This window comes from Diabrotica virgifera, chromosome 5 (assembly GCF_917563875.1).
Source record: "Diabrotica virgifera virgifera chromosome 5, PGI_DIABVI_V3a".
In the NCBI taxonomy this organism is placed as follows: domain Eukaryota; kingdom Metazoa; phylum Arthropoda; class Insecta; order Coleoptera; family Chrysomelidae; genus Diabrotica; species Diabrotica virgifera.
In genome coordinates, this window is record NC_065447.1 from 258,000,558 (window position 1) to 258,027,946 (window position 27,389).

Here is a 27,389-nt window from a genome sequence, read left to right on the forward strand (position 1 = left end):
ATTTTATTTAAGGGTTTTGAGTTAAATCTTCGTATTTTGTGCTAAGATTTCTCCAGTTACGATATGAACAATTCGTAATGAAACACCCTGTATACCGTTTGCCGTAGATCCTGCCTCCGTACACTACTTACTTTAACTTATCGTGTCCGGACATGTCATTCATAGAATTTTAACCCAGTATCGGGCTACGTTGGTTCCATCTTTGATGACGAGCCACAAATCTTCGAGGATACACCGACAAATACAGTTTATGTATGTTAGAAGATGTTCCATATTCTGTATTTCTCCACAGTCACAGTTTACATCATATTAGTCTATTTTCCCCGTTTTTCCATATGTGATTTTCCTGGAGCGAATCCCATTCTTATCCTATTCATAGTTTTCCATGTTTTAAAGTCTAGATATTCCACGGCACTGTTCCAAGGAAGCTTTTCCTGGATTTTAATAGCTTTCGTGGCGTTGGAACTTTGTATAGGGCGTACCACTCATCCGCGATCTGTTTAATTTTTATCTATGTGCTCTGCAACGCAACGTCCCTGTGTGTTGAGGGTTCAGCAAAACCCAGTGCTTTATATGCCTTTGAGAGTGGCGTTGGTTTCATGCACTTGTTACTATCCAGCATGTTTCATTTGGCGCAGTATCAACTTGTTTGGTGTGGGCAGATCTGCCCCAAATGGGAGGCGCATATTTAGCAGTTGAAGAACACAGTTCGTGTCTTCTGAAGACTGCAGGACACGTACCCCATTTACTTCCCGCTAGTTTTCTGAGTATGCTGTTCCTAGTTGTTACTTTCCTTATCGTTTTTATGCAATGTCTTATTGGGACCGTGCAAGTTCGGCAAAGCGACACCTGGTTTCTACGCTCAGCAACATTATTCGCACTTTTAATTATATTGGCCAATTATATTAGTCCTGGTTACTGAATATTTGTCAAGGCCATAGTCCAGAAAAATAATACGAACAAATAAGATTCAGGTTATGTTATTAAAACGTAAACAATTGTATGTAATAAATAAAATTAGTTATTAAAATGCAGTACTGTAAGCAAAATACAATTAATTAAATTTACCTTTATAAATTGCATATCATATCAATATTGTGGAGGAATATATATTTTTTCTTCTTTAATGAAAGTAGGTATGAAATATACGTCAATTTGACAATTTTAATTGACAATATAAATTGTTTAAGAAAGTTGCCATATTTCTCCGCTATTCTCACACGATCGTTTCTCGTATCCCCTTCAAGTAATTGCATACCGCGAATAAAGTAAAGTAACTTTGATCGTGGGCTTTAACAGGTAGAGAACCTGCCTTGAACACCTTAGATCAGGTCTAGAACAGTTTTAGAACGGCTCCAAACCTTCTGAATTTTATTCAAAACCAAATTAGCTGTGTGGAGCTCAAAAGAAAATTCAGATGACCGAGGGAGACATCAGCATTGTTTGATCTTTTGTTGGCATGCTATTAAAGGCTGAAAAAACATTTTTCGCGGCTGCTATTATAGAATGTAGCATCCATAACTGTTTGAGAGAGAATGAAGTTTAGTGCCCGACGCGTAGCGGAGGGCAGTAATCATTCCAGGGAGGAAAAGGCACTTTACTCCCATGTTATACATATGGTTTCTCCACCTTCCTCAAATAACAAGTCATTTTTTCATTTTTACTTAATTTATTTATGTAACTAACCAACAAAATTTATTAGAACTAAATCTAACAAGTAGGTACAATATAACTGTCAACTGTCAAATATAAGTCAAATTATTAATGTAAACATTGTTAAATCAAAATAACAATTTACTGTTTTTTACCATTCTGCAAAATACAGGGTGTTTTATAAATAAACGTTAAAATGTATAGATACTTACGTAATAGAAAATAGATATTGTACAGGGCGTCAATAAGTTATATTTCATGAATGAAATACCATGACGTCACTTTTACTTTTCCTCCCTAGGGAGGAAAAAAGTACAAAAATCAGGTCCGGAAAAGTATACTTTCGGTAGAGGTAGGTGGAAATAGCTATTTGTATAACAAGGGAGGAAAGTGCTACTTTTCCTCCCGAGAATGAAGTTTACTGCCCGACGCGTAGCGGAGGGCAGTAATCATTCAAGGGAGGAAAAGGCACTTTACTCCCATGTTATCCATATGGTTTTTACACCTTCCTCAAATAACAAGTAATTTTTTCATTTTTACTTAATTTATTTTTATGTAACTAACCAACCAAATTTATTAGAACTAAAACTAACAAGTAGGTACAATATAACTGTCAACTGTCAAATATAAGTCAAATTATTAATGTAAACATTGTTAAATCAGAATAACAATTTACTGTTTTCTACCATTCTGCAAAATACAGAGTGTTTTTAAATAAACGTTAAAATGTATAGACACTTACGTAATAGAAAATAGATATTGTACAGGGCGTCAATAAGTTATATTTCATGAATGAAATACCATGACGTCATTTTACTTTTCCTCCCTAGGAAGGAAAAATATTTTCCTCCCTAGGGAGGAAAAGTACAACTTTGCTCCCTACAATCAGGTCCGGAAAAATATACTTTCGATAGAGGTAGGTGGAAAAATAACTTTCAAACTATTGGTAATTTTTTATTGTTAATGTAAATAAATATAAAAAAATGTTTAATATATAGAAACTTACTCTATATCTTATCTTAATAACAAATAAATCTTTCATTTTCAACTTAAGTAAAATTTTATAAGATAAATCATTTCAAACTTAATATTTCGTATAAACATTTTACCAGTTTCGTACACAGTAGGTAGGTACTGTTGATTTATTGCCAATGTAAAACTTGGTGCTAAATAGAATTCATTAGTACGTGTCTTTTACGATGTATCAAGTAAATGGTCTAACATGAGATGGGATGAAGTCAATGCAGTTTTGTGGGAGTTGTTGTACCATCGGTCTGTCTTATCATCTAGTCTTGAAGAATTCGAAATGGTATTTTTCTGTTTCTACAAAAGAAGATATTGGGTTAGTACAAGATTTTGTTTCATATTCAAAAGACTCACGGGAACCGGGGGTTCCAAAAGACGTATGAAACTTGAAGTAAACACAGTATATGGCTACATATTTATCTAGGAGAACCAAGGGTTCCAAAAGGCGTATGAAACTTGAAGTAAAGGACAAGGTATGGCTACATATTTATCCCCTTAAAAATATATCATCTCACTTATCTTTGCATAAAATATGACTTCAAAAAATGAGACTGAAGATGCGCGATGTTCTTTTTTAATGAAAGCGCCCTGGATTTCTACAGAGCGCATCATTATACACCACAATTTGAGTAAGAAGTTTGCTAGCTTCGAAAATTAGCTTTCTGGAAATTAACCTTCTGTAGGTCAATGCAATGTATAAACCAGCGGCTCCAATCACTAGCAGAAAATATTATTGGTGAGTATCAGACGGGCTTCCGACGGGGAAGATCGACACTGGATCAAATATTTACAGTCAAACAGATCTTGAGCAAATCATGGGAACACGACATTGATGTTCACAACGTGTTTGTAGACTTCAAACAGGCATACGACTCAGACAAAAGGAACAAACTCTACAATATATTGGCTGTATTGGCAATACCACACAAGCTAATTAGACTCATTAAAGCCACAATGGATGAAACTCAGGCATGTGTACGAATACAAAATCACCGGACAGACTTTTTCACAATTTCGCAGGGAATAAAGCAGGGAGATGGGCTGGCCCCAACTTTGTTTAACCTGTCACTGGAGCATACGGTTAGGCAAATGCAAACTGGACGAGGAAACCTGCCGACCAACCGAACGGTTCAACTGGCCGCTTATGCCGATGATATTAATATTATCAGTAGAACATCAACAGGAGCACAGGAAACATACGCAGAGTTAAGAACGCAAACAAAAAGGCTAGGTCTAGTATGGTATAGTTAGACCCAAACCCAGACATTTAAAGTGAAAGTTATCCTCCAACACCAAATTGTTCTATATAGTCCACATAATGTTCAGAAAAAAGTCACACCATTTTGAGCGTCGGGTTTGGGGGGTGAGGGGGGAGAAATCTGCAAATTCGTAGTTTTTTACGTTTTTCGTCAATATTTCTAAAACTAAGCGGTTTAGCATGAACAACCTTCCATACCAAATTGTTCTACATTAAATTTAAAATAAAAAAGGCCCTATGCATAACCCTTCTAAAATGAACGGTTCCAAAGTTACGGAGGTAGTATAGCATAATTGGTCCAAAAAAGGCCTAACCCAGACATTAAAAGTAAAAGTTTTCCTTCAACACCAAATTGTTCTATATGGTCCACATATTGTTCAGTAAAAAGTTACACCATTTTGAGCGTCCAGTTTGGGGGGGGGGGAGATGGGGGAGAAGTCGGTAAATTAGTAGTTTTTTTACGTTTTTCGTCAATATTTCTAAAACTATGCTTTAGCGTAAGAAATGTTCTATAGAAAAATGTTCTACACAATTTAAAACAAAAAAGGTTCTATACATAATTGTTATAAAATCAACGGTTCCAGAGTTACGGAGGGTGAAAAGTGGAGGTTTTCGATACTTTTTATATTTACCGATTTCTCCCCCCTCTCCCACCCAAACCCGACGCTCAAAATGGTGTGACTTTTTTCAAAACATTATGTGGACCATGTAGAACAATTTGGTGTTGGAGGATAACTTTTACTTTGGATGTCTGGGTTTTTGGTATAGTTATATCATAAATGTTGCCCAAAAAATATAAAAAGTATCGAAAACCTCGACTTTTCACCCTCTGTAACTCTGGAACCGTTGATTTTATAACAATTATGTATAGAACATTTTTTGTTTTAAATTACATGTAGAACATTTTTGTATATAACATTGTTTACGCTAAAGCATAATTGTAGAAATATTGACGAAAAACTTAAAAAAACTACTAATTTACCGGCTTCTCTCCCATCTCCCTCCCAAACCTGACGCTCAAAATGGTGTAACTTTTTACTGAACAATATGTGGACCACATAGAACATTTTGGTGTTGGAGGAAAGCTTTTACTTTAAATGTTTGGGTTAGGCCTTTTTTTGGACCAGTTATACTATACTACCTCCGTAACTTTGGAACCATTCATTTTAGAAAGATTATGCATAGGGCCTTTTTTATTTCAAATTTAATGTAGAACAATTTTGTATAGAAGGTTGTTCATGCTAAACCGCATAGTTTTAGAAATATTGGCGAAAAACTTAAAAAACTACGAATTTACCGATTTCTCCCCCCTCTCCCCCCAAACCCGATGCTCAAAATGGTGTGACTTTTTTCTGGACATTGTGTGGACCATATAGAACAATTTGGTGTTGAAGGATAACTTTCACTTTGGATTTCTGGGTTATGCCATCTTTTGGATCAACTATACTATACTAGTCTGGAAATTAACATAGAAAAAACAAAAATAATGATACAGACGAGAAGAAATATAGTCCCACAAAACATCATACACTAAGGTGACATTGAAACGGTTGGAAAGTTTACATACCTGGGAGTAGAACTATATGCCGACGGATCAGAAGATGAAGAAATACGAAAGAGAATAACGCAGGCAAATAGAGCTTATTTTGCCCTCTCCCATATAATTCGGTCTAAAAATGTCCACCGAAATACAAAGATGAGAATCTATAAAACCTTAATTCGACCAATAGCATGCTATGGCAGTGAAGCATGGGTCCTGAAAGAAACATCCAAAAACAAACTCGACACATTCGAAAGGAAAGTACTGAGGAGAATACTAGGACCTGCGAGGGAAAACGGAATCTTCAGAAGTCGATACAACAACGAACTTTATCAACTTTATAAGGAAACACCCCTGTCAGACTACATTAGAATACAAAGATTGCAATGGCCGGGCATGTGATAAGAATGGGAGAGGATAGGCTACCGAAAAGAGCACTGAATGCTAGAATGCAGGGAAAGAGACCGGTTGGAAAGCCAAGAAAGCGCTGGGAAGACACAGTAAACAGCGACGCATAAGCTCTTTTAGGAGTCCTTGTATGGAGTAGAGCAGCCACAGACAAGCAAGGGTGGAGGCAAAAAATAAAGGAGGCCAAGTCTCCATTTGGGCTGTAGTGCCGTAGAAGAAGAAGAAGAAGGTCAATGCAAAAATTTTATCGCCTGATGAAATGTTTGACCAGGTCAAAAGCAAACAAAAATGGTATGTTAACTTTTTGCTTAGTTATTTAAAGACTGAACCCAAAATAATCACATGAAAGTTCTCACTGAATAATACTCACTCAGATATAATCTTTTTAAACTGACCAAAAATGGATTGAACAACATGCAGCCTTATGACCTCAAAGTACTGGAAGTACAAGCAGAAGAGGCAGTAATATTAAGACAATATTATTTTAGTTGCGACCAAATACTTACATATATAATACTGCTGTCATATTCCTTCGCTCTTATGTTTAGCTCTGTTCTGAGCTGCCACTCTTGCAAATATACGTGCACTTTTAAGAGAGCCTTGCCTTTCCTTATTAACTGCCATCTGGAAATATCAAAACAAGTTTTTAATAGGGTACTAAAATTGTAATTCTTGGTTTAGGTTCTAAAATATGAGTACTAAGCTGACTTGAGACTGTGTATAAGCTCCCCAGTACTCCACGCCAAACAGATTGGGCAAACGAGAAGAAACACATTCGCTTTTTGATGTTAAATGTGTAATATGTATTAAGACAAAATTACCTTGTAAGTAATTGAAAAAGTCTTGATTTTTGGCCAAATTTCCGTAATACATTTGCAGTTCCAATAATTGCGTCGTAGTGACTGGGTGATACTCTTAATGCTTTCCAATAATAGTAAATAGCCTGTTGATAATTACCTAAAAGTAAAATCGTACATATACCAGTAAGGATCTACGAAAAAACGTCTATTTTTGGATGTGAGAGGTGGCATTCGGAGTTTTGCAGATAAAGTTAGGTGACACCTTCAGTAATAATAAAATTGACTTATGCTCCTTCTCAAATATGCCCGGAACATTAATAAAAAAATTAAAATATTTAAAAATTTCGAAAAACATCGATTTTTTTCTGCTTTCTTTGCTTATAACTTTAAAACGATTCGTTTTGGAACAAAGTCGTAGAGAAATAAAATAAAGATAATTGAATTTTGTATGATATACGACTGGTAAAAAATGTCTTAAGGTATTACCTTTTCTGCAATATAGCAATAAATACAAAATAAGGGGGCAAAATAAGTCTGTTGTTATTCAATATTTTTTAACCACTTTGGTGGCACTTAGAACCTTAGTAATCCGCTTAGGAAATTCTGTGTAACATACTTAAATCGTGTACCAAATTTCATTAAAATCGACATAATAAATTTTGCATAATAAATTTGCAATCTAAATGTTTTTAAAAAAGTTCAAATTTTTTAAAATCTTTCTGAACAAATAGTAGACCATTTAGAAGTTGGCTAATTTTTTTACATATAAAGAGGTGCTCTACCTATCTAATACACTTTACAGAATTAAAATCGGATTATTTAAGGAGCCCCAGCAATTTTTTAAATTTATAAACAATTTTTTGGCTTATAAACAAATAGCTTTGTTTAATAATAAAAAAATTAATTTTTAGCAATGCAAATAATTAAAACCGGTATAATTTGACTTAAACTTTCAAATGCTGTCAGCAGAATTGCTATTTTATTTTTTAATCAAACGTTATTCGCGTTCAAAAATAGCAATTTCTCGATTTTTTGAAAGTTCCACCGCGTTTATCTCGAAAACTATTCATCCTACGAAAAAACTTGTAAGAACATTTTTTGCTTAGAATTACCCAAGAAATACAAAAAAATGTTTTATTTTGCGAAAAATCGATTTTATGTAATTCCTCAAGTTCTTTGTTTATAACAATCTTATCGACATCCGGATCAACTGTTACCCAAAAAATTCGTGTTCTACGGGTCAAAATATATAAAAAAAAACTGGGGTAAGTCCATCTAAATAAAGGAGCCCGTAGCACTCCCTCCTGGCCTCAGCACTAATTTGTTTATAAGCCAAAAAATTATTTATAACTTTAAAACATTGCTGAGGCTACTTAAATAATCCGATTTCAATTCTGTAAAGTGCATTAGATAGGTGGAGTACTTCTTTATATGTAAAAAAATTTACAAATCTTTGTATGTTCTAGTTTTTGTTGTGCAAGATTTTAAAAATTTTTAATTTTTTAAAAAAAGTTTAGATTGCAAAATTATTATGCAAAATCTAGTAAGTTCATTTTAATGAAATTTGATGTACGGTTTTAGCACATTACAAACATTTTCTAAGCGAATTAGGAAGGTTCCAAGTATAACCTAAGTAACGGAAAATCATTGAATAAGGACAGGCTTGTTTTGCCCTTTGTTCAAGCAAGGGTGATAAATTAAGACATTTTTAACCAATCGCATCTGATAGAAAATTTATTTATCTTTGTTTTATTCCTACAGGACTTTGTTCTAAAATGAACAGTTTTTAAGTTATAAGCAAAAAATTAGAAAAAAAACCGAAATTTTTTGAAATTTTTACATATTTTATTTTTTTTATTAATGTTCCGGGCACATTTGAGAAGGAGCATAAATCAATTATTATTAATGAAGTTATCACCTAACTTTATCCGCCAAAATCTGAATGCCACCTCTCACATCCACCTAAAAACAGATCCTTACTGGTCTAACATATTAGAAACATCTACTGGAACAAGCATAAGTAAAAATCATGCGTAGAGTGAGGCAAGACTGTATTTTGTCTCCTCTAATCTTCAACCTCTACTTTGAAAGAATATTTATCGAAGCTTTGCATGAAACGGAAAAAGAAAAAAGGTACTCTACTAAACGGGTACCCGATACCGGCTAAACAACACCATAGTATTTGCGGACAATTTAGAAGATGATGAACAGAATCACGCATTACAGTCAACAATATACACTGGGGGCCGAAATAAAGGAGTACATTTTTTAGTTGAAAATAACTTTTTTGTTTTTTGGGCGATTTCATTTCTTTTTGCAGGGCTAACAGCCTAATATGTCCTCAACATGACATGTGCATTTGAGCTCGTTGCAAATGAAGACTGTCTTAGCTAAAATTGAAATGATATGCTCTTTTGGTAGGTTAACTATTCAGACTTATGGACTAGCTCTTAACATAAAGACGACCAAATTTATAACAATTAGTAAAAAACCAATATTAAACGCTCAACTTACAGTCAACCAACAGGATATCGAAAGAGTTGAGCAATATACATATTTGGGTACGAATTTAAATAGCCAATGGGACCACTCGACAGAAATTAAACAGCGAATAATAAAAGCGAAAGCAGCATACGTTAGAATGAGACCCATTTTTCACAGTCGAGACATATAATTAAAAACAAAATACCGTCTGTTGAAAAGCTACATATTCACAGTTCTGTTCTACGGAATGGAAGCGTGGACATTAACTGTTGCATCTATGAATCGGCTCGAAGCTTTCGAAATGTGGTGTTATAGGCGCATCTTACGTATATCCTGGGTTGACCGAATTACTAATGTGGAAGTCCTGCGTAGAATGGGGAAACAGTGTGAAATTCTCATAACCATCAAAACAAAAAAATTAGAATATCTAGGACATGTAATGAGAAATTAAGAACGTTACGGCCTTCTCCAACTGATTCACCAAGGGAAGGTAAATGGTAAAAGAGGACCGGGAAGAAGACGCATTTCCTGGCTTCAAAATTTACGAAAGTGGTATAACACCACTACCACTGAACTGTTCCGCGCTGCGTTAAACAAAGTCAAGATAGCCATGATGATCGCCCACATCCGGAACGGATAGGCACTTTAAGAAGAAGAAGAACTATCCAGAACACTTTAGTAAAAAGGAAATTTTTCAAAATTACCGGATTCGCAATATCATTTGTTTATTTAAATATTGTTCAGAACACGCCTTCGCCATAATATTTAAAAACATCCCGAATTTCTAAAATATCATTTTTTACTTAAATTGGGAAATCTTATTCGAGTAGTTTTCTAATATGTTCACCAGAACGAAGCCCTCTTAACACTAAATTACATCGTTTCCATCGTTTTTGCCTCATATTAGCAGTCATTTTTATTAAATGTCTTTCTCAGTATCAGTTGTATTAGGAAATTTGCAACCTGGCCAACCTGTTGGAACAAGGAAAATCGCAAAAAAACTAGGATTTCTGGCACATCAGTTCAAAGAATCATTAAAGAAGATTGCCATCTTAAAGTATTGAAAAAAGTTTACTGTCAAAGACTTACTGCCAATGTAAGAGAAAAATGACTGGAACCCAGCTAGCAAGATAACGTTACATTAACGTTAAATTTAGGTTTTTTTGTATTGTTACGTAACATCTATCAAAAAATGACGTAACTGATACGAAATTTTAATACGTATATTATACGTATGGATTTATTCGTTTCTGAAACGTGGCTCTTTGGTAGGTTTTAATGCGTATGAATTTATTCGTCTCTAACACGTGGCTTTTTGGTAGGTATAGACACGTATAAGATCTAGTTTGAGATTGCAGCGCCATCGCGTATTTATTTCGAACCTTTCATTAATACCTAACCTTACATTTCCGTGATTGATTAGAATCGTGTTTGTTTTTATGGAGTGGAGTATGGAGTTATGTCAAAAAAATCGAATTATTATTGTTGTGCGCCTGTGCCTCAATGATTTGATTCTTGGATAAAGCGTGCCTAATAGTAATTTATCGTTTCATTCTTTCCCTAAATAGGATAAACAAAATAGAATTATATTGAATGACAGTTTAGTTGAAAAACGAAATGTATGGAAATATCTTCTAAAAATGGGGAAGCAGCCTAGAGTCCTTATATGAAAGTGTGCAGTTTACGAATGAAGATTACTTCAAGGGTATGTTTATGTATTGTAATATAAAGTATGTAGCTATTAATAATTTTGTCTCTTTCTCTCACATAAAAGTCAATTATATAATAAATGTTTATTTCAAATATTTAATAAATGTGTCAGCATCATGTATGTGGTTTTATTTACACAATAATTTTAAGTCCTATTTATAAATATTATTTATACCGAAAATTCTCCTAAAAAGTGACGTTCTTGTGACGTTAAAAAGGTTACGTAGAAATAACGTAAAACTGTTACGTAACATCGCTGTGACTTTTATACGTATATTTTAGGTAAAATTTGATGTAACTTTTGTCGTAACTTCTCCTAAAATGTTGACGTTTGTTTGACGTTATATATACGAACACTGTTAGCTGGGAAAGATGTAATTTGCTACTAAGAAGATTCGGCTCTCGTGAAGACATTAGAAAAAAATATGGTTTTCAGATGAAAAAATGTTTTATTTACGGCCTCCTAAATATACCCAAAATAATAGGGTGTATTCTGACGTACAATTTAAGAGAGAAATTCCTCTAGAGCATCTTTTAATTGAAAAAAGTCATTTGTCAAAAGGTGTAATAGTCTCTGTTGCAGTATCCATGTTGGGAAAATCTCGTCTGATTTTTGTTGATGCCGGGGTAAAATTTAATTCAGAAACATATCAAGAACAAATCTTGCAGCACCTATTATCTGAAATTGAAGAAGTATGTTATGATTACACTTTCTAGTAGGATGGTGCTCCTTCGCACATTTCCCACAATACAAGGATATTCTTGAATGAAAATTGACCGAACTATATTGAGCCCGAGATGTGGTCACTTAACAGCCCAGAATTAAATCCGGTGGAGAAATTTTTGAACAAAATTTGTATGACGAACAACAATTTGAAACCATCGAACAGCTCAAAGAAAGAATGCATTTTCTTTGGAATAATTTTGAACAGGGTGTAATAAATAGGGCTATCAATTTATGGTGCCGACGACTTCAAGAAGTGGTAAACAATAATGGTGGCTACATTCATAATATTTTAGTCTAAGTTTTAAAATTGTTGAACTTAGTCCGTTCTTAACTGTAAAATATTGCAAAACCTCTAAATTTTAAAGAACCGCTTAGATTGACATGAAATTTGGCATACACATAGCTAACAAGTCAAAGAAAAAAAATGATGTTGTGCCGATATGTGCTTTTGCCCTGGGGGTGGTTTTCACTCCCTCTTGGGGGTGAAAAAATATTCGTCCAAAGAAAGTCAGGAAATGGATAAACTGGCTAATTTTAAGTAATTTTTGTTCTATAGAGTTTTTTCACTAAGTCAATATTTTTCGAGTTATTTTGCAGTGAATATGTTCATTTTTTCAACAAAATAAACACGCTTTTAGACGGTTTTTCGCAAATAACTCAAATAGTAAGTATTTTGTCGAAAAAATATTCTTAGAAAAAATATAGCCTGTAAAAAATTAAAAAAAAAATGGTGTATATATCACGTCTCTACACCTAGTAGAAGCAGAGTTGTAGCTAATGAAAAATAGGTTCATATTCGTCAAATTCCAAATGGAACATTTTAACGTGAAATTAACCAAAAATTAAGCACGTTTCGTGGAAAACTCATTACAACTTATTTAAAGTGTTTAAAAAAAGCTTCATTTTTGTTTTATAAAAAAAATTCTAGCATCAAAATTAAACAAGTTACGCTCAAAATAAAGTTAGTCCCTTTTGGTTTTGGTAAAAAAATCGAGAAAATCACCCCCTAATTAGTATCTTAAATGAACTTATCGTTACGCCTTCACAAGTTTATTGACTCATGTATATATTGTTTATATGATCTGTAAGTTTCATCGGTTCAAAGTCCTTATTATTGAAAGGACTGTAGTTAAAAGTGGTTGAACGAGTCACTGATCACGAATGTATGCAAATTTAGAAACCCCAAATCTCAATCAATTTTTGTCTAACGGAAAAACAAAAAAATACATGATATTCAGAAAAGTAAATCTGACTTTTTTGTTTTTCGAGATTTTTGGTATCTCTCACAATTTTTAAGTTATTTAAAAAAAAGCATATTTTTCAAAATTTAAATTTTTAAAAATTTTACTTTGAAACCAATTTTTTTTCAAAAATAAGCACTTTAAATCGATGAAACATACAGATCATATAAACACAACATAAGTAAAATAATTTGGGGAGCGGTAACGATTAATTTCATTTAAGTTGCTAATTAGGGGGTGGTCTTCCCGATTTTTTTTTGCAAAAACAAAAGGGACCAACTTTATTTTGAGCGTAACTTGCTTAAATTTAATGCTTGAAACTTTTTGTAAAAACAGAAATAAAGCTTTTTTAAACATTTAAAAAAGTTATAATGGGTTTTTCCCAAAAAGTGCTTAATTTTTTGGATATTTCACGTCGAAATATTCTATTTGAAACTTGGTGAATATGAATCTATTTTTCATTGGCTATATGTTTCTACGAGATCCAGAGACCTAACGCGTACACCATTTTTTTACTTTTTTATAGGCTATATTTTTTCTAAGAACTTTTTTTCCACAAAATACTTACTTTTTGAGTTATTTGCGAAAAACCGTCTAAAAATGTGGTTATTTTGTTGAAAAATGAACATATTCACTCGCATATAACTCGAAAAGTGTTGACTTGGCGAAAAAGCTCTATAGAACAAAAGTTACTTAAAATTAGTCAGTTTACCCATTTCCGGACTTATTTTGGACATACACTTTTTACCCCCAAGAGGGGGTGAAAGTCACCCCCAGGGCAAAAGCACACATCGGCACAATATCATTTTTTTTCTTTGACATGTAAGCTATACGTATGCCAAATTTCATGTCAATCCAAGCGGTTCTTTAAAATCTAGAGCAAAAACCGTGAAAGAATGGACTAACTGTTTTCATAAATGTGTTATTTGTTAAAATGTTACATTTTCCTAATTTAATAAAAAAATGATACTTTGCGAATCCGGTAATTTTGAAAAATTTCCTTTTTACTAAAGTGTTCTGGATAGTTGGCCTACCAAAAAAGCATATCAGTTTAATTTTAGCTAAGACAGTTTTCATTTGCAACGACCTCAAATGCACCGTTACATAAATTTTTTTATAAGTCCGACCCTGTACGTTATTTTTGCTTCAAAATGTGCAGTCATGTTGAGGACATGTTAGGCTATTAGCCCTGCAAAAAGAAATTAAATCGCCCAAAAAAACAAAAAAGTTATTTTCAACTAAAAAATGTACTACTTTATTTTGGCCCACAGTGACTTAATATAAACGAAAAGAAGACAAAGATTTTGATCATTAGCAACACAAAGATAACAGAAGGTAAACTCTTCGTCAACCAAACCCATGTAGAAAGAGTGACGCTTTACAGCTACCCCGGCACCATAATAAATGAAGAATGGACCAACAGCCAAGAGATAAGAGCATCCATCTTAACAGCTAGATCCATCTTCAACGGGATGGGGGTCTTCTTATTCCCTCTATTTTGGTATAAAAGTACGAATGCTGCGATGCTACGCCTTCTCTCTCCTTTTTTAAAGCGTCGAATGGTGAACCTTGAACGAAGATATGTGCACAAAATTTGAAGCATTTGAGATGTGGCTATATCGGAGAATATGTACTTAAAATCCCGTGAACTGACTGAGTCACAAATGAAAAGGTTCTCAAAAAGGTGAAGAAGAACCGAGAACTACGGACCAAAATAAAATCTCTAAAGCTACAATACTTAATAGTCTAAGAGCTAGTGAACCCTCCGACTAACGGTCGTCCTGTAAGGCTAGAAATTTGTCTAGTGATAATTCATAGCACACCAAGGCTAAAAACCTTGACCTGGCAGGCATCAGCCGTGCACGTGTATCTACCAGGTGAATAGAAAAGTGCAAATTTAGGGGGTAAAATAAACTTTCTCCTGTAAAGTTTAAATTTAAGTATGTGTTTGAGTAAGTCATTTAGAAGAAATGTGTACAATGACAAGAGATTCTGAAGAGCATAAGACCTTGCCAGGCGAGGGAAAAGATTGGGGGTTTTTTCTAAAATTATTTTTTTGCATCGAACAATTTTTGTTTAGGTTTTTGAATCATTCCAAACAGAAAAGGTCTTTAGTGACTTTTCTCTTAGGTTAATAGTTTTTGTTATATAAGCGATTAAAAATTTTGAAAATTGCGAAATCGGCCATTTTTAACCCTAAGTCAGACATTTAACTAAAAATTTCAATGTTGCCAAGGTAGGTAGATATTCTTTAAACATTGATTGATGAAATCCCTAAGAGTTTTTTGCAATATTATATCGAAAACCCCTTTGTTTTTTAATTGCTAATCAAGTGGGCGCGACACTGTAGTATAAATGAGGACGTTTGAGTTTGCATAAATTTATTATCTCGAGAATGGGCAAATTTGAAGAGAAATCCTCAGACAGGTCAATTTTTATTTTTAAATTAGGACTTTTTGGCATACCTATATATAATACTAGTGACGTCATCCATCTGGGCGTGATGGTACACGACAATTAGACCGAAATCATTAGACCGAAAGCAGCAGACCGAACTCATTAGACCGAAAAGCACTTTACCGAAACCTCACTAGACCGAACAGCATTAGACCGAAATGGTAAATAAATTTAAAAAGTTTGCAGTAAATTATGCTAAGATTTTGTAGGTATTGTTGTGATCTTGATTATTGATATGAGATAATATTCTTATATGTCATTTAATTTAATCAATGCATTACTAATAATCTAATTAATTTACCAGATCACATATCAATATGTTTTCAATCTCAGGGCTTTTTATAAAATTAATTACTTACATACGTGGCTTCTAAGTATTTCTTAATGGTTCCTAATCGGGATAGGAAAGAAAAAAGTAAAATAATAACACATATGGGTTACAATTGTAATCAAAATATTGTTTATTTTATTTAAATGGCAATCATTGCTTAATATTTGCTATATCTTATTATTCTTAAACATAACATTTACACATGGGAATCTTATTTCCTTTTGATTTCCAATTGAAAGTTTTTATTAACATTTAACTATTATGATTTATTAGCAACAATTCTATTTAAGTTTGATGAAGCTTTTCTGATATTATTGATTATGTTTCTTCAATTTTAAATCTGGTATTTACTACGAAAAACCCATACATTCATGTCCAAACAAATGAGACTGACCTTTTTCTGGTGCACTGAGAATGTCTTCACACAAGACCCGTTTCCTGCTATCCTTGGCTGCAATCAAAACCTCGTCCTGGCTTCCAGTAATGTTCTCCTCTGAAACTAGCTCGTATAGCTCTCGTTTCCTGCTTCTGTCGTGATGCTGTGTTCTACCTTTTTCGAAACTGCAATCAGCTACCGGGAACTCTTGGCTCAAGGAGGTTCTTTTACTCTCAACCTGGCCTACCTCTCGTTCTACGATAGATACTCCACACTCACGGAACTACACAGGCTTTCTCACTCTCCGTACACTACCGTCTACTACTCGACTTCACTTCTCCACAGCTCAAAACATTCTGATCCCACTTTGTCATTCATTCACCTACTTTCTAAATATCCCTTCCAGATTCACAAATCAAAATTCCACCACCAACTCTCATTCGCAGTATTCCTCAAAACCAATTTTTAAACTTTCTAAATATGCTTAATGGATTTCAAAGAAAATAGTTAATTCCCATTCTAAAATTACTTTCTACTATATACAAATTTTAATGACCTATTCTCTATTTCCACTTAGTCTTATTTAGCATCGGCTAATGATCGATCCTTCCGCGAACAAACATAATTACCTATTATCGATTTCACTTGAGTCTTATTTAATCACTTCTTAAAATTAAATATAACAATTTGTTGTATACAGGTTGTTCTAAATTTATATGCCCGTGGTTGAGAAAATTGAAAATATTTTATATTAAATTGAATTTTGTCTATAATTATCAAATTTTAATTTTCATATCAAATAGAAATATAACAAATCCCCGCCTTGTATTCGATAAAATTTATCTGCATTTTTAAATAAATTTTCTCGAGGCAAAACCAACTCCCTGTATATTTCCTTACTTTAATCTACGTCTTATATCCTAACTTACTATCTACTTCATGTAATTCTGTCTTTTATTCGTGATATTTGTATACATCGTGAATATTATAAATTCCTCGGGTCTTTTCCGAGTTCCTGTGCCTCAACTCATAACTATTTATCCCATTTTCATTATTCACGATATACGGGCCTTCGAAAACAGGCATCAACTTTGCGCAAATGCCCCCAGGAAGATTTGATACTCGTAATGCCCTCACGAGTACTTTTTCACCTTTTTGGAAAGTCACTGGTCTTCTTTTTCTATTTTGTTCCTGTCTTTGGATATATTTTTCGTTGCTTCGCCGTAATCTTCTCTGTACGGTTTCAATCACCTGTTGATATTCTTTTGGCTCTTGGTCTTCCCATGGCCTTATCGGCAGTACACCCTTCATGATGTATTCTGGGGTCTCTTTTGTTACTGTGCTCGGAATTGTATTTAGATACCTTTCTATTTCCGCCATTTTCCTGTCCCAGTGGCGATGTTGACCATCTGTTGCAATGCGAAGAAATTTCGTCACTTCCTGTATGAATCGTTCCGAAGGATTACTCTGTGGATGCCTGATGCTGACAAAATTTGTCTCTATTCCTCGTTCTCGAAGTTGTCCCTTGAAACGATCATTTCGGAAATACGTTGCATTGTCCAGTAGAATCTTTTTTGGTGTTCCTACTATGGCTATAAAATTGTCGATTTTTCTTAATATTTCTTCCCCCTTTGTGGTGCGGCAACTATATAATTTTACGTATTTTGAAAACACATCCACCATTACCAGAATATGTTTGTTCCTTTTAGTGGTCATAATTAGATCGCTTAACATATCTATTGCTACAATGTCTAGTTTGTTTCGGGCTTCAATATTTTTGGCAACATTTTCGTTTTTGAAATTCCGACTCTTATATTTTTGACATACATCGCACTTCTGGGTAATTTCCTTTGCAATGCGGTAATCCTGTCGGCTTATGTAATTTTCCCTAAAAACGAGCCAAACTTTTCTGCTACCGATATGCCCATTGTCCTCATGTAATTTCTTTATTATCTTTTCGGCCAATGTCTGTGTCACTAAATATAGTTCCTTTCCGTCTATTCTCTTAAAATATATGTCATTTTCTACTTCCGCTCTTCTTTTCTCTCTTTCCTCTAGGTCTTCTTGGTTTGTCCTTATCTCATTTAACGAATATATCCCTTCTTCTTGTATTAATCTATTTAGTCCCACCTGTAGAGTAATTGTTTCCTTTTTTCCCGTGTCCTCATCCCGTGTTAGAGCGTCGGCTATTATGTTGTCTTTTCCTTTTATATATCGGAACTCAAAATCATACTCCTGTAATAATAGAATACCTCTATGTATTCTATTATTTACTAATCTATTCTTCATGATATGTACTAAAGCTGCATGGTCTGTTTCGATTGTGAATTTTGCTCCCAATAAGTAAAACCTCAATTTGTTTACGCAATATAGTACACTGGCAAACTCCAATTCTGTAACACTATATTTTCTCTCATGTGTTTTAGTCACTCGCGATATAAAACATATCGGCACTTCTTGGTCGTTTTGTATTTGAGACAGAACTCCTGCAAATTTTTGTATGGACGCATCAGTTCGGAGTATAAAAGGTAGATTGTAAATGGGGTGGTATATTTTCGTTCCTTTTGCGAATTCTCGTTTTAATGTTTCGAAAGCTTCCTCCTGTTCTTCTTTCCAATTCCATTTTATTCCTTTTTTAAGCAACTTTATCAGAGGGATTTCCTTTTGGCTCAAATCGGGAATCAGTTTTTTAAAATAATTAATCGTGCCAAGAAAACCTCTCAATGTTTTCAAATTCGTTGGTCTTGGGTATTCATCTATGAGCTTGACTCTGTCTTCGGATAATCTTACTGTTTTGGTGTCCAATTGAAAACCCAAATAAATGACTTCTTTTTGAAAAAATTGACATTTTTCAATGTTTAATTTCAATCCCGCTGTGTCCAATTCTTCCAGAATTATTTCTATGTGTTTCAGATGACTCTGAGTATCTTGTGAAAAAATTAATAAATCATCGATATAATGAACTATGAAATCTTCGTGGCGATTCAAAATGGTATGTAGAGCTCGGACGAGTGCAGCACAAGCACTCTGCAATCCAAACGGCACTACCTTAAACCGGTAGACAATACCATCAATAGAAAAAGCGGTGTAGTTTCTACACTTTTCAGCTAACGGTATCAACCAAAAACTGTGTTTTAAGTCAATTTTCGAAAATATGTGTGACCCGGTGATTCTTCCAAAAATGGCCTCGATGTTTAGAGGTGATTCATATTGTGATACAGTGTGCTGGTTGATATTCCTGGCATCTAAACATAATCTCAATTCTCCACTGCTTTTCTTTACTATCACAATCGGGTTAACATACGGTGAATCACATCTTTCGATGATTTGATCTTCCAACATTTTATTTATTTCTTCTTTCACCTCTTGTCGATACTTGTATGGAATCGGGTAAGTCTTTGATCGAAAATTTCCCAAGTTTTTCACCTCAAATGAATGTTCGTACTTTTTAGCCACTCTGTTTTCCTCATTGATCAAATTTTCGTAGTTTCTTAACATCAACCGCAATTCTTTTTCTTTCCCTTCTCCACATATCAATTTTCTGTCTTTTTTCTCAGATTCTTCACACATGTTTACCGTGCATTCTGCATCCTCGTTTGCATATACCTCCTCTTCAAATACCACTGTTTCAATCATATTCTTTTCACTTTCATTTTTTAGCTTTATTTCTTCTTCTCCTGAGCCCGTCTCTTCTTTTGAGGAATCCCAGGTTTCCTTTGTTTCTGATACTCTCAAATTTTCTTCTTCTGGGCTCAACTCTTCTTTTGAGGAGCCACAGGTTTCATTTTCTTTTATCTTTTTCTGACCTTTTCTCCTTTTTCTTCTTTGTCCTTGCTTCGCTGCCAAATTCATTTCCACTGTTTGTTCTTTACCTGATCCGTCCGTATTTTGTTTCTCATGTTCCTTGTCCTGTTCTTTTTCTTTTTCTTCTGTTAGTTTCATCGTATTATTTTTAAAATCTATCACTACATGTTTTTCTGCCAATTCGTCCACTCCTACTATCATGTCATGTGACATGTTTGGCATTATTACACATTGTAGTGCATACATATTCTTGCCCAGTCGTACCATTACTCGTATGCCTTCATTTATAGTTGCCAATGTCCGTTTGTTTGCGCCCACTAAATTTACCCTAGGTATTTTATAAATTAAATTCGTTAAGTTAACTTCTTCTATTAGTTTTCTGTTGACCAATGTTATTTCAGATCCAGTGTCTATCATAATTTTAATTGGTTTCTCGTTGATAAATCCATCCACAAATTTTAAATTAACTCCATTTTTCTTTTCGTTGTTTCCTGCCAATTTAATAAACTCCTTGGGGTGACAAAAGATTCCTGTTTGATTTTTGGTTTTTAGTGAGCGCCGTCGTGAAAAGACGCCGGTTGCTCATCGTTGTTTATATTTTCGTCATAATGTCTCTCTCCGTCATATTCATCTGTCTGGGTATTATTTACTTCTCTTCTATTTTCTCTTGGTCTGTCGGATCTGTTTCGGTTTTCTCGATATCCCTGTTCATTTTGTCTACCATTATTTCTGTTTTCTTGATTTGAGCGTGTGGTGTTTCTATTCTGGTATTCTCGATTTCTATCCTCATTCCATTGCCTATTTCTTTGTTCATAATTTCCTCTTCCGTTGTCTCTATTTTCGTTTTCCCTTCTGGGATTAAAATCTCGTCTTGTATAGTCCCTCCTATTTTGATTTCTATCTCTGTAATCTTGTGTTTCTCGGGGCCTGTAATCTTCTCGCGACCTTCTTGATTTTCTTTCTCTTAGACGTGATTCTCTTATTTGTAGGAATTGGCATAAACTATCTATGTCTTTGTAATTTTGCAATGTGATATGGTCTTCCAGCGTTTCCTCGAAATGTCTTGCAATCAGTTCGACTAATTGTTCCGATGAGTAATTATATTGTAAATGCTTTGCATTATTGTAAATTTGTAAAGCATATGTCCTTTCTGATACCCCCATCCTATCATTGTATTTCCCATTTTGCAATTCCTTGTTAATTTCCAATTGTTGGACTTTTCCCCAGAAATAATTCAAAAATTTTTGTTCAAATTGTTGCCAATTGCTGAATTCTTCTTCTTTACTATCGAACCATAGGCTTGCTTCATATTTGAGATGGTTTCTGATAGTTTCTTTTGCTGTTTCGAAATTTCCGATGTGCTGTATTTTCTTTTTCAGGCTATTTATGAACGGCACTGGGTGTAATCTTCTTACATCCCCGCCAAACCTTATCTTCACGTCATCTGTGCTATGTATAACCATTTCTCTTCTTTCTCCGACATTCTGTTGCGTCCTGTTTTCGGTGACTTGTTTTTCTATTTCTGTGATTCTTTTTTCCACTTCTTCTCTGTCTACTTGAATAGCATTTTCCAACTTATTTTCCAAATTTTCTAGTTCCTTTTTCTGGCCATTCGTTAACTCCTTTATTTTATTTTGAGTTTTCATTTCTTGTTCTTTCATGTGATCCTTCAATCTCATTTCTTGTTCTTGCATGTGATCTTTAATTTTCATTTCATACTTTTCTATGCGTTCCTCCATTTTCTTGTTGTTCTCTTCTATGGCTTGTTTTGTTTCCTTCTGATTTTCTTGCATTATTCTTTTTGTTTCATCCATTTTTTGATCCATTTTTTGTTGTGATTCATCCATTTTCTTTGATGTTTCTTCCTGATTTTTATCCATTGTTCGTTTTGCTTCATCCATTTTTTGTGACTGGAGTTGCATAAGTTGTAATATCTTTTCTAATTCTGACAATTCTTTTTTTCCTGTTTCCATGATTGTTGTGTCTAAAATATCTTCTTGGTCTGAATTTTCCTCTTGATTTGAATGTTCTTTTTGTTTTTTATTGTCTTTGCTTTGGCTTCTTGTCACAGACATTTGTTTTCAAGAAGTACTGTCCCCGCCAAATATGAAATTTTACTAGTATGTTACCAAAACGACTTTTTCTCACCCAAATATTATAAATTGTCAATAAATATATCAAATGTAAATATCGTAAAAATAAAATATTAAATCAGTTATGTAAAATTTGTACCTAGAGATCTAAAATTTTATGTTATCAAATGTAAGTATCTCACTTTTTACCACAGGCATATAAATTTTCAAATACCGGCTTTACTCTTTCTATCCTTCAAATTTGCCACTAGAAATACTTTACAATGCCCTCCACGTTGGACGACAGTTGTTGTGATCTTGATTATTGATATGAGATAATATTCTTATATGTCATTTAATTTAATCAATGCATTACTAATAATCTAATTAATTTACCAGATCACATATCAATATGTTTTCAATCTCAGGGCTTTTTATAAAATTAATTACTTACATACGTGGCTTCTAAGTATTTCTTAATGGTTCCTAATCGGGATAGGAAAGAAAAAAGTAAAATAATAACACATATGGGTTACAATTGTAATCAAAATATTGTTTATTTTATTTAAATGGCAATCATTGCTTAATATTTGCTATATCTTATTATTCTTAAACATAACATTTACACATGGGAATCTTATTTCCTTTTGATTTCCAATTGAAAGTTTTTATTAACATTTAACTATTATGATTTATTAGCAACAATTCTATTTAAGTTTGATGAAGCTTTTCTGATATTATTGATTATGTTTCTTCAATTTTAAATGTGGTATTTACTACGAAAAACCCATACATTCATGTCCAAACAAATGAGACTGACCTTTTTCTGGTGCACTGAGAATGTCTTCACACAAGACCCGTTTCCTGCTATCCTTGGCTGCAATCAAAACCTCGTCCTGGCTTCCAGTAATGTTCTCCTCTGAAACTAGCTCGTATAGCTCTCGTTTCCTGCTTCTGTCGTGATGCTGTGTTCTACCTTTTTCGAAACTGCAATCAGCTACCGGGAACTCTTGGCTCAAGGAGGTTCTTTTACTCTCAACCTGGCCTACCTCTCGTTCTACGATAGATACTCCACACTCACGGAACTACACAGGCTTTCTCACTCTCCGTACACTACCGTCTACTACTCGACTTCACTTCTCCACAGCTCAAAACATTCTGATCCCACTTTGTCATTCATTCACCTACTTTCTAAATATCCCTTCCAGATTCACAAATCAAAATTCCACCACCAACTCTCATTCGCAGTATTCCTCAAAACCAATTTTTAAACTTTCTAAATATGCTTAATGGATTTCAAAGAAAATAGTTAATTCCCATTCTAAAATTACTTTCTACTATATACAAATTTTAATGACCTATTCTCTATTTCCACTTAGTCTTATTTAGCATCGGCTAATGATCGATCCTTCCGCGAACAAACATAATTACCTATTATCGATTTCACTTGAGTCTTATTTAATCACTTCTTAAAATTAAATATAACAATTTGTTGTATACAGGTTGTTCTAAATTTATATGCCCGTGGTTGAGAAAATTGAAAATATTTTATATTAAATTGAATTTTGTCTATAATTATCAAATTTTAATTTTCATATCAAATAGAAATATAACAGTATATATGTCTTTTTGTTTATTGTATTTTTTTTGTATTATTTTATATATTATAGACTGTGTAAATTGTTACTCTGTACAATCTGATATCAAATAATTTTCATTCGTTAAACAAATTAGTGAAGGTAAAAATAAATTAAGGGTAGAGTGACGTTAACACCATTTTAACTGTTTATAATAACCATTCAAATAACATTTAGTTGTAATTATATTAGTCTTATCTCTTTTACTGCGACAAGTAAAAAGAATGCTTTTTCGGTCTTCTGCTGGTCGGTCTAGTGAGGTTTCGGTAAAGTGCTTTTCGGTCTAATGAGTTCGGTCTACTGCTTTCGGTCTAATGATTTCGATCTCTTTACAGTAAACCGGGCGTGATGACGTAGTCGATGATTTTTTTTATACAGGGTGTACAAACAATTTTTTTCTTCTTTTTGTCTAAATTAATTTGTACACCCTGTATAAATAATTATGTAAATGTCTATATTACTGAATAGAAAATTAAATAACCTTTCAAATGAGCTATCACGCAACCCCTACTACAGATGGATGACGTCACTAGTATTATATATAAGCCAAAAAGTCCTAATTTAAGAATCAAAATCGACCTGTCTGAGGATTTCTCTTTAAATTTGCCCTTTCTCGAGAAGAGGAGTTATCGATATTGTATTGCAAAAAACTCTTCGGGATTTCATCAATCAATGTTTAAAGAATATCTACCTACCTTGGCAACATTGAAATTTTTAGTTAAATGTCCGATTTAGGGTTAAAAATGGCCGATTTCGCAATCTTTTCCCTCGCCTGGCAAGGTCTTATGCTCTTCAGAATTGCCTGTCATTGTACACATTTCTTCTAAATGACTTACTCAAACACATACTTAAATTTAAACTTTACAGGAGAAGAAGTTTATTTTACCCCCTAAATTTGCACTTTTCGATTCACCTGGTAGATACACGTGCACGGCTGATGCCTGCCAGGTCATGGTTTTTAGCCCATCCTAGACAAATTTCTAGCCTTACAGGACGACCGTTAGTCGGAGGGTTCACTAGCTCTTAGAATATAAGACACGTTATGCGAAATTAATCCAGATATGCCCTCCTACAAGCCATCCTGCAAGGAAAAATATTTGGAAAGTGAGGTCCAGGAAGAAGAAGCACATCCTGGTTAAAGAACCTCAGAACCTGGCTCAACACAACATCTGTGAAGCTTTTCCGGACTACTGCATTACGATAAAGATTGCCATAATGATTGCCAACATTCGTCACGTATAGGCACATCAAGCACCAAGAAAACGAAAAAGAAAAATGTACAATTCTAAAGTACTATGAAGTACTTAATAGTTTTGTTCATCATTATGACAGTCAATTCAATTCACTGCCGTTGATGAAGGCACCATTTTAATATGTATAACCAAATTTATTAGATTCTCGGATCTTTTAGTATTTTTAAGGGACTTTTTCAGTTCTCCCAGTTCAATCTTAAATCCTAGTTAAGAGACTGTAAAATTTGAGGTGCTGGCGCTATATTATTTGATTATTAGATATCAATTGGCAATAATATCGGAATTATTATATAATTTCTATTTTATTTATTAGTTAATATATATTTTAAATTACCTTTTCTAGTAAGTAAATGCCCTAATTGCGTCCCATAAAATGGGTCATTTGGAGAAAGCTCAACCGCAGACTTGAGTAGTTTATACAAGTCGTCGTGGTCAGATCCTAATAATTTTGACATTTCCACGTAAGCCGGTGTAAAGGCAGGTTCCAGTGAAATGCACTTTTTTAACATTTCTTCTGAATCTTCCAGTCTTGACAATTTTCTAAAATGCGTATAAATATTTTATTAAATTCAGTACAGTCGAACCTCAATAAGTCGGATTAATCGGGACCACGGCCGATCCGGGTTATCGAAAATCCGGGTTACCCGGGGAATATGGTAAAAATTAATAAAATATTGTATACTAATAGATAAGTTCCATCAGGCGCGGAACTAGAAATTCATAATAGGGGGTCAGACGTACCGCAAATATTTTATTGTCCAGAGTTAGCCATACGTATCACATTTACTCTGAGGATAAAATTCAGTCATCTCAGATACCTATGGTCTCACAAGAATTGACCTCTGGTTGACAGAAAAAAATAATAAATAATAAAAACATTACTTATAGACTAAATACAATAGGGGGGTCCATGGACCCCTTGACCCCCCGCTGTATCCGCGCCTGAGCTCCATTATATGTAATTCCAAAAACATGAAATGCATGAAATACACCTAAATTGCGTACAGTTGTATACAGTCTTGTTCATTTCTTGGTAAAATCTCAATCAAAATGAAAAAAATGTTTGTTTTGTCTAATGAAAATCGGTCCGGATTAGCTGGACTTCCGGGTTATTGGAGGCCGACTTATCGGGGTTCCACTGTACTTACTAAAAACACTAATAGCAGAATACGGGTAGGTACTCTACTATACAGGGTGTTTCATTAATAATTGTCCATATAATAACTGGAAAAACCTTAGCACAAAATACGAAGATTTAACCTAAAACACCTAAATAAAATGTGGTTACTTACTGAGTTACAGGGTGTTTTATCTAAAAATTTAAAAACTATTTTTGCTCAGCATTTTAAAACTATTCGACGCATCCTTTTCATACTTAACAGAAAATATAGGTACTGTAAGCACTACTAAATTATGTTAAACAAACGTTTCTGGCTATTACCAGAGGCGTACGACGGGGGAAAGTGAATGGTTGACCCTTTCCAAATTCTACGCCACTGGCGAAATTGCTATTTTAGTTCAATTTTTGGATTCTCCAATACTTTCTATGAAAATAATATACTCTTCATTCGTAACGATAAAGTCATTAGTTTTCGAGATCTTTGAAGTTAAAAATGAAACGACACGGTTATTTTGATTAATGTATTGTGTCGCTTCATTTTTAATTTCAAATATCTCGAAAACTAATCATTTTATCGTTACGAGTAAAGAGTATATTATTTACATAAAAGGTATTGCAAAATCAAAAATGTATACTAAAATAGCAATTTCGACAGTGGAGTAGAATTTGGGAAGGGTCAACCAGCCACTACCCCCTGTCGTACGCCTCTGGTAGTAGCTAGAAAAGTTTATTTATCTTAATTTAGTAGGGTGTACAGTACTTACACTTTCTGCCAAGTATTATAAGGATAAACCAAATAGTTTTTAAGTACTTTGTACAAATAATTTTTAAATTTTAATCATAAGAATCATTTTATAAATTAATCAAAATAACTGTGCCGTTTCATATTTAACTTCAAATATCTCGAAAACTAATGACTTTATCGTTACCAATGAAGAGCATATTATTTACGTAAAAAGTATTGGAGAATCTGAAAATGATACTAAAATAGTAATTCTTCCAGTGGCGTAGCATTTGAGAAGGGTCAACCATTCACCATCCCCTGTCGTACGCCTCTGGTAGTAGCTAGAAACGTTTGTTTATTGTAATTTAGTAGGGTGTCTAGTAGTCGCACTTTCTGCCAAGTATGAAAAGGATACGTCGAATAGTTTTATTATGCTAAGTAAAAATAGTTTTTAAATTTTTAGATAAAACACCCTGTAACTCAGTAAGGAACCACATTTTATTTAACTGTTTTAGGTTAAATCTAAGGTATTTTGTGCTAAGGTTTCTCCAGTTACTATATGGACAATTATTAATGAAACACCCTGTATAATCTTCCAAATATTCGTTTTCAACTTTGAAACACACTGATTCTTAACTTGAAGCAGAGAATTTTCAGTAATTCTTTTTATCTATCGTAATTTGTTAGTATAATTTAATCAACAACAAGTTGAAGTCATTGTTTGCAGCAAAATGGAACAAGTGCTTTTAGTAGTACTAAATAAAAGAG

At 33.7% G+C, this 27,389-nt stretch overlaps 1 protein-coding gene across 4 annotated transcripts in view; it reads right to left on the reverse strand.

Moving 5' to 3' along the window:
• Positions 1-2,594: 2,594 nt before the first annotated feature.
• Positions 2,595-27,389, reverse strand: part of LOC114324831 (protein O-mannosyl-transferase TMTC1-like) — a 176,401-nt gene continuing 151,606 nt past the window's right edge. For all 4 annotated transcript variants that reach the window (XM_050651160.1, XM_050651158.1, XM_050651159.1 and 1 more), the window contains exons 13-16: positions 25,112-25,317; positions 6,707-6,842; positions 6,392-6,509; positions 2,595-2,976 (exon numbers count right to left, since the gene is read on the reverse strand). In XM_050651160.1, coding sequence (XP_050507117.1) covers positions 2,848-2,976; positions 6,392-6,509; positions 6,707-6,842; positions 25,112-25,317 — 589 coding nt within the window. In that variant the 3' untranslated portion in view covers positions 2,595-2,847. The remainder of the gene's footprint in view (positions 2,977-6,391; positions 6,510-6,706; positions 6,843-25,111; positions 25,318-27,389) is intronic.